Source organism: Schistosoma mansoni, chromosome W, assembly GCF_000237925.1.
Source record: "Schistosoma mansoni strain Puerto Rico chromosome W, complete genome".
Taxonomy (NCBI): domain Eukaryota; kingdom Metazoa; phylum Platyhelminthes; class Trematoda; order Strigeidida; family Schistosomatidae; genus Schistosoma; species Schistosoma mansoni.
In genome coordinates this window covers 46,986,231-46,995,226 of record NC_031502.1, presented here as the reverse complement: position 1 = coordinate 46,995,226, position 8,996 = coordinate 46,986,231, and the positions used below count along the sequence as shown (strand labels likewise).

Below are 8,996 nucleotides of genomic sequence, written 5' to 3'. Positions count from 1 at the left end.
TGTCTTCGAGCCCCAGAGTGAAAATCAACTCTGAGATGCAGATACATTCAGCTGACAAGTCGCAAATAGGACGAAACGCGCATCCTTGATTCCACTGCTAGCTACTATCCATCTTTGCTTATATGATAGATGATTTCAAAATTTGAAGAGTTAAAAACAAAATGTATTTGGTTGTCGCTAATGGATATGTTGAATAAACTGTCCATTTGAAAGAGATTATATTTTCGTGTCTTCAATGAAGTTTACTACAATGATTCTTAATAACCGTTTCCTTTAAATGTAAATAAAATCCCAAGTTTTAAGAAATTAAACTTTTGTTTTGTCTCTCATTATTAAAGATGTACTGAATCTGCACTTAAATTATGCTTCTAAAAGTTTATTAAAATTTGTAAATATGGCAATAGTAGTTGTATGTTGATAATCTATAAGATAGATTTTCGTATAATCTTGTATTAGTAGATAATCAATTTAATAATGCCTGTCTAGCTATTCGCATGGAATCTTATAAATTGAGTTAAAAAATATTTGTATGGATATGACTGTCATGAATTTACTTGGTGCGAAACATTTGGCTGATATTTTACATCTGAAAGTTCGATTTGAACCTATGCACTGAATAACATAATGTTAAGAGGACGAAATATTTGATATGATTATTTTGTATATCTTTTCATTTCACTGAAATGTACTGACCGATGATTTTTGAACTAAATTCGATCAAGAACAGTATTATTAAATGAGATATCGTAGTACTTAACTAGGGGATTAACAAAGTTTTGAGACATTTGACTGTATTTATGACTTACCTTTGGGTGAAGCCGTCCAGTGCTTCCAGGTTTTCCCTGGTGGTCTAGCTTCAAATGACTCACGCTTTCAACTGTGAAAATATTAAATCTCCACAAAAACTCCTTTTTAGTGAATCGCTTATTTGCAGACTGAAAATAACACAGATTTCATCATTCTGTTAAAGAATTTGAGTGCTACAGATTTAAAAGTTACTTTCACACAGACAGTATTGTTTTCAGAATTTAACAAAAGTCATACTTATGTAAATGATAAACATTTTAAAGTGGTTTTACTGAGGTTATAATTCAATTGGTTGTAAACAAAATGGATTAATTGTACTTCATTTTCAAGATCATCAAGCATGTTATTTATTACTGCTTGTGATTACAATGAAGACAACGAATTAAGGTTAACGTGATCCATCTTTTAATTCTCATGCTTATTGATCAAGTTAAATATTCATTTTTCCTGAAGTAGGGGCTTGATGATGTTGCATGGGGTAAAAACTAAGCAAGTCTGATAAAACCTCCAGTGTCACAGACAAGTTTCCAAGAATGTCTCTAGGGTTACTGCTAGTCCCAACCCCGGATACAGAAATGGGGTCAGGTATGGGACTAACAACACACTTTATAAAAATACCTTGATACAAGGACACTAACCGGATAAATCATTTAAACTATTTAAACTTGAAAGAAAAGCAAACCACAATTTTTATTGACAGACCTTGAAATCTTTAACAATGAAAAATGTTTCATGATTTGATTTTCTTGCTATAAATGTTAAACTCTCTTATTTTTCGATTTTAGAAGTGGACATACTCCTAGGTCGTTTGAAAATGTCTAAATAGGATGCTTATCTGGAGACGTTTACTACTGATTCTGTTGAAACTGATCAACTCTTGGATTATTGCTGCACCTGAAGAAAGATCAGTTCAAAAAACAGAAAATTTAGCTATAGGTAGGTTTTTGTGACTAAAACTTCTCCGGTACTAGCCAGTATACTTTAAGCTTATTGAAAATTTTTCACCAATCAGCCGTTTCAGTGTTATATATGCATATATTCTAATGAATGTTGATCAGTCAGGATAATCAGTGTCAAGCATCGGATATTCGGCTCCACATCATTTGTAAATCTTTTAATCATCACAGTGACAATCTAATTAAAGTGTAATACTATTCGTATAACAGTTTGCACAATAACTCCATGGACTTATTTATTTCGCCTGCCATTCAGGATGCCAACTTTCTTTACCAGTAATACTATCGCAAATCATACGTTTAACACTTCTTCAAAAAGTATCCGTTTTAGTACATTCATCGATCGAAGATTGCGTGTACTAGTAAGGGGAAGAAGATCATCAGTTCTGAATCTTAGTAAAAGTAAAATTTCTGTTACTTAAATAAGTTTAAAGGTTGTTATCTATCTTTTCAAAATAGAATTCTAAATATGTAAGTATGGTTATTGCATGTGACTCTGAAGCTAGCTTTGTTTGCAGTAAGATTACTGCTAATGTCTTCTAGTAATTAGGTTCTTTATTAAAATCGATATAAGTTTAAATACATTGGCTATTGGGAATATCATTCCTCATGAGCTTATTTAATTTCACACGATTTCCGTCATATGGTATTTCCTCATCCTGTTATCACCATTAAACGTTTTTATTTGTCTAAATTACCTAGCCATAGCTTACCTATGAAAGTCACTTATTACTCTTTACTTAACTCTCTAAGGTCGATGATTGTGTATGTGTAATCTCATATAAAAACAGTAGCGAACATATTTGGATTTAATTCTATAGACTCTTATTATATAAGTTTATTCATCCTGGGTTCAAGAAGAATGTTTGCGATAATTTTTTCCTATATTTGTATCACATTTGCATCTAGCCCCAAGTGAATTGGAACCATGTATGCCTTCTGCCGCTTGGTTCCTAATAACTTTCAGTTATTTGACTTGTTTTTCTGTATCTCCCATCAACATTACATGTAGAGCATTTTCATGGTTTATTTAAAACAACAAGCTACCGATTTCATGGCTTTTTTGTTGGTTACGGGTTGAAGAGAACCAGTACTCATTTAATGAATTATGTTATGAAATTTTCTTTAAGTTATAGAAACTTTAGATGCGAGACATCTTATAGGATTTCATAACGACTGCTTACTCTCCTTTGAGTAAACAGGAAATAGTGAAAAGATAGTCATATAAGGACATAAATTATTTTGTTACGGCAGTTATTCTCATTTCATTAGACATCGTTCCCTCAGATCACAAAATTATGAACCTTCGATAGACTTCGATACAGTCGTGTCACGTAAACTACAGTCAATAACCATTCTCTCATTGAATAAGACTGTTTAACTTATTTAATAATATGGAGAGCCCCTAAAAACATTGGATTTAAAAATACAACACCTTTAAAAAAATTCAGATTTTGTGTTAAACTACTTTCAGTCACGTTGAAGAAGACGCACTCAGAATATGGTCTCATGTTATGATAATAATTTGGTGATTGCGGAAATTCCAAAAAAATGGTTATTAAATTTGAGTAGTAACATTATACTACTGAATATAATTATTCAGTAACATATTTTTCTAAAACGAATTAATCAGGACTATGAATAAATTTACTGGCTGAATTCGACATGTCTGATACCTGATTTAAACACGAGAGTAGCTTCATGTCAGTCTATGTATTTTTGTCATAAAATAGTGATCTCCGAGTATTTTGTGGTCGATTGTATTAATCAAGTAATAGCACTTCAAAATGTACACAGAACTTAACAAAAGTTTTAGTATTTTACATTGACAACCAACATAATACGGAGTTTCTTGAGCGAAATACCATTAATTGTCTTTTTTCAATTCAATCAGATTTTCGAAGATAACACACATTATGGCATGAATATGAAATTCACTAATGATTGGTCTTATATTATTATGTAGCGACTTATCTAAAAATGAAAATTTTGTTTACAGTTGAATTTAGTAAACCGGAAAACATGTTTCCAATATTTGTGCATGTTCTTAATATACCTCCATTTATGTTAAGAATTAAGTGATCATGATTTTTTTATTACCTGATTACTCGAGAACATTTTAAAATTTAGTTACAATTGTGTAAATAATTCAATATACCGTCATGCAAACAGATGAATGAAATGAATTTGCTTATAAGAATGTGATAAACTTACACAACATATTATTGAGCGATAGTGTTTGTGTTGTTTAAATGAATTTATATATATATATTTTTTTTCTGCTGCTGCTCTATTTATTCACTTCCTCACAAATAATAAATACACATAGAGATCTATTCACCTAAGCTCACATATTTACATGCATTCATTAAAATCCACCTCTCAACAATCGACTGCATCTTCTTTGGACACTGTGACAAATGTTCAGGACTAAGAAAAGTAACGAACTATAAAGCATAGCATTTAAGTCAATCCATATGTTTAAACAACATTTTTATTTACAGAATCTGTTCGATTTTGCACCATTCAGAGATTGTTAGGGCTTATGACATCGTATAATATTTTGAAAAAACTCTTGAGATGAACCGTCATGTTTTCCTAGAAACAATATGTTGTATTCCCTAATGAATGAAAGTATTATTCTATTATCGGTAACAAATCTACGCGATCGTCAAAGGGTAATAAGAATAAGAATATCAAATAAAAGAGACAATTGTCCGCTTGACGTACATGATAAAGATGCAAAAGCTAAGAATGTTTGATAAAAACAACTCATAAAAAAAACTAAGAGTGTATTGGGACTAAGATAAAATGAAGGACTGGACATATCTCTTCTGGATACAAAAACAAGGTTTCAGTTGAGGAGCTATCAAAGCTTCATCTATGCACAGCTTCTATATCTAGCTTACCTTCGAACCAGTTAGTCTGGATAATTTTGAATGAAGGTTCTGATGGGAATAAATGACCAAAGTTGACTGGACGTTCAACAATTTAAATGCTGACTTGTTTACATTCACCTACAAATAATCATGATGAGTTGTGTTTCGACAGACGTAGTTTTGAAATACTTTATCAGACACTACTACAGATAATAATCAGACTACAAACTGGAGGAACCCATAAAATTCTAAAACTTGGTTGAAGAACAAAAGAGAGGAACAACTAAATAGCGTAAAAAGAATAAGGAAAATACAGTAACAGATTATTTATAAATTAGGTTGTTTCGAACTGTGTTAACTGAGTTACTACAATGGTTATTCATTCTTATGTTCCTGAAAATATTGAATTGAATCCCTTCAAACTTCGATGTATTTTCCTTACAATATTGAAAAAATAAAATTGTGTTTCAGAAACAGAAGTCTAGTGTTATACTTAAGTGATTAAGTTCTTAGTTGAAATAAATATATCAGAATGCTGGCCCACGAATAAGATGTAAAAATATTTCTGGATATTCCCATAATTTAAACCAAAACACGGCTAATTACATATATGTTGGGGTAATCCAAAAAATTTCTCTCAATAGACAAGAAAAACTCAGGAAACATTAGGAAGCATTTTATCCAATAACCTTTTATTAGAAGTGGTGCTAGAAACATCCCGAAAGTGAAAAGTCACATGTCGAGTTTCTGATCGGCTGATTACTACACTGCTACTATGTTTAGTAGCATTCCATAATTTTCAGGAAAACCCAAGGATCTCTAAATTACTATAAAAACTCTATATTTTCTGTACATAAATTAACATTTGGAGTCAAGTACTCCTCACATATTTCGCGCGTTTTCTCTCTTGTTCAAGTCGCTGTGTAGATTTGGCTTTGAGATTACGAGTCTAGTTTAGGATCAGAGTATAACGTTCAATTAACAAGACTTATCAATATATGAAAATGTAAAAGGAAGAGAGTTTACTGGCATATCTAGTTTATTTCAGTCTGTTTAGTTAACAGATAGGAAGAGAAGCGGTACTGAGTAATCACCTATAGCAGGTTATATTATTTAACCAACAAAAAAAACTTTCGATCAATCTCACGTGAACGTCACAAAAAAAGAAACTACATTTGATTATTATTAACAGTACTTCGTGATATTTCCATAACAGTGAATGAAATTTCGGAAGAAAATTGGGTGTCATGAGAACCGTTAATAAAATCAAGTTTTAGATGATGATGACACAATATGTCAGTTTTAATTCAGTTCTTCTGGAATTGTAGAGCGAATAAATCCTCTAATAGTCGACTTATATATATTTATATATATATATATATATATATATATATATAGTTCGTTACTTTTCTTAGTCCTGAACATTTGCCACAGTGTCCAAAGAAGATGCAGTCGATTGTTGAGAGGTGAATTTTAGTGAATGCACGTAAATATATATATGAAATAAACAACTACAATTAATCATAAAACAATTAACGTTAAGTACATTTAATTCGCTTGTTATTTCATAGTTAAATACAATTAACTAAAAGCTTTTCTAACAATGTCAAAAGTCTTTAATAATTAAGTACTAATTAAGTACCATTTTCATAATCATACTTAGATAAAATTGTATTAAAATTGTATTAAAATTGTAGCTTTTTAAATAACTATTGACTTGTAGTTAATTATTAGGTTAAAATGTATATCAGTTGAATTCCCAAGAGTAAAATAGATTCTGTTCTCTTAATTTAATGATATGAATGTTTCTTATTTTTAAACCGATACAATACAAATTGCATTCATATTCATTTTGATGACAAACTATAGTTAAATAAGTTTTAGTGTGGTGTGGTCTACTTATATCCATATAAGTAGTATATGGTGATTGTCAGACATAGAATGTATTTTGGAAGAAGATCGATAAGGAACAAACAGGAATGAAGCACGATCGGTACGAAAATGCATGAAAATTAAAAATCAGAGAAGACGGACTGATATTTGCAGAAGAAACAGTTAAGATTGAGACAATTGATTGTTATTTTGCAAATTAACTGTTTGTTGTATGGTTATCAGAATTTAGTGAGGCAGTTTGTAATTTGTGATTACTTACATTCGATTGTCCGCAGTCGTGTTCTTGTTCACTACATTAGTATTTGATTATAATCAGGTTAATGTTTGTTAAAGTTGGATTATGAAATCTGTAATATCATTTATAATCTTTGAGATAATATGGTCAAGTATTTGATTTTATATTTGTACTGTATTTCTTGAATAACAAACGTTATACAACACTGTGAATTAGATAGGACAGTGAATGTTCCTTTTGAATGATCCCAACAACTGACTATGATTTCAATAATCATGTGTTTTAGTGTGTGACCATAGTGAACTATTATTGAGTAAATAATATACTATTATATATATATATATATATATATATATATATATATATATTTATATATAATCATTATCGCTTATTCGCATATACAAACCGTTCTCATTACAAATATTCTATCTTTAAGAAAACATCAAACAAATGGAAGTGATTTTATATTTTTCCTAAGAAAAAATTAGAATTAAGAAGGTTTTAATTCAAGATTAACTAGTTTTCGGTGACGACTGACAATATATCAGTGATATCGTATATTATTAGTAACGGTTTGTGAAGTTTTATAAAGTGTGGTTTTCATATCATACAGATAAACGTATTTCCTATAAGTAGGCTGTGTGACTGATTGTTTTAAGATAATATTCTTTTCACTAAAATTTCCAATTCGTTCTACCAAGTGTTTAAAAAAGTACTTATTGCCTTCTGGATATAAATTTTGTTAACTGATTGGAAGAATTTACGTACTTATTTCTGTTTTCTATAGACTTCTTGATTGCTTTTTAAGTTTTCACTACGTCAAGTCCCTTTTATGAAGCTGTATATTTATATGTTCATGCAGAGAGTTATGAGGTGGGACTTTATAATTCTGTAAACGAATTTACATTGAACAGAAATAAGAGAGTGCTTATTGATGAACGATGTATAGTGATACGAAGTGTGGTTGACTAGTGGCTGTCCATAAGACCGAATTATTATGTTGAACTCCCAAATTATTAAAGATTAAAGACAAGAACACTAGACAGAAAAAGAGGTTTATTCATATAAGTGACATACCAACTGATTAACGAAAAATTGATATGAATAGGTGTCAAAAATGACTGAACATAATCAATTCTTTAGATCGCTCATTCTAGGCTTACTTAAGTTTTAACTGTTAAGCTTAATTCTTCTTCTTCATGTTATTGAAAACCTTGATCGATTTAAATTCACTTCTATATGAAGCTGAAGAGATTCTCTTTAATGATTCTGAATTTTAGCAAGCAACCACTAATTTCATTATAAGCAAAATTAGATGGTTGTTAGCAGTGGAACCCAGGATGCAAGATCCTTTCTAATTAGGACTCATTAGTGAATAAATCCAGGCTGAAAAGTCCGAAATACGACGAAAAACGCATCCTGAATTCCAGTGAAAACCGCATTTCATTAATTTTATTTTGACTTATACATAGCGATATTATCGAGGCGATCCACGTAGGATGCATATTTGACAAAAAGACTGATCAATTATAAACCTTAACACCGATGGAATGATTCAAACAACCGATACAACGGAACTACCGTGTTCCGCTTGATGTTTGTTGATCATTTAGTTTTGGTTGGTCAATTGTGACAGTTTTCAACAAAATAAACTAATTGAATGATATAAAACCAAAATAAACGTTCAACTAGCTACTGAATGTGTTATAATTTGAAACAATAAAATCTAAATTTGGGTCAATAAATGTTATTAAATTTCATACATAAAATGGTTATAACTGGTTGATGAAAAATCATCATAACTTATGACTGCACAACTTTCTTAAATGAAAAGGAAATTACTTATGATAAATCATAATTTTATATAGTTGAAATCATGAGTCGATTGAAGTAGACCATCATGGAAAACCTGGAAGCACTGGACGGCCGTTTCGTACTATTGTGGGACTCTTCAGCAATGAGCATCCACGATCCCGCCCCACAAGATTCGAACCCAGGATCTATCAGTTTCGCACTCGACTGCTTAACCTCCAGATCACTGAGCCGGTCGGCATCCAATGGTGTCAATGTCTAACTTCAACCAATCCACGAAATTGAGCGACCATTCACCATTGTTTCCAGTGGGTTACTGTCTCACAACAGACCTGGGTTTGAGTCTCACAGGGCTGGATCGAGTATGCGCACTGCTGAGGAATACCACAATAGTACGAAACGGCCGTCCAGTGC

At 31.1% G+C, this 8,996-nt stretch overlaps 1 protein-coding gene across 1 annotated transcript in view; it reads left to right on the top strand.

The window, feature by feature from the left end:
* Window positions 1-1,634: 1,634 nt before the first annotated feature.
* Window positions 1,635-8,996, top strand: part of Smp_167790 (hypothetical protein) — a gene marked incomplete at both ends in the record, with an annotated part of 45,155 nt that continues 37,793 nt past the window's right edge. Inside the window, one exon of the mRNA XM_018789919.1 lies at window positions 1,635-1,743. Coding sequence (XP_018655314.1) covers window positions 1,635-1,743 — 109 coding nt within the window. The remainder of the gene's footprint in view (window positions 1,744-8,996) is intronic.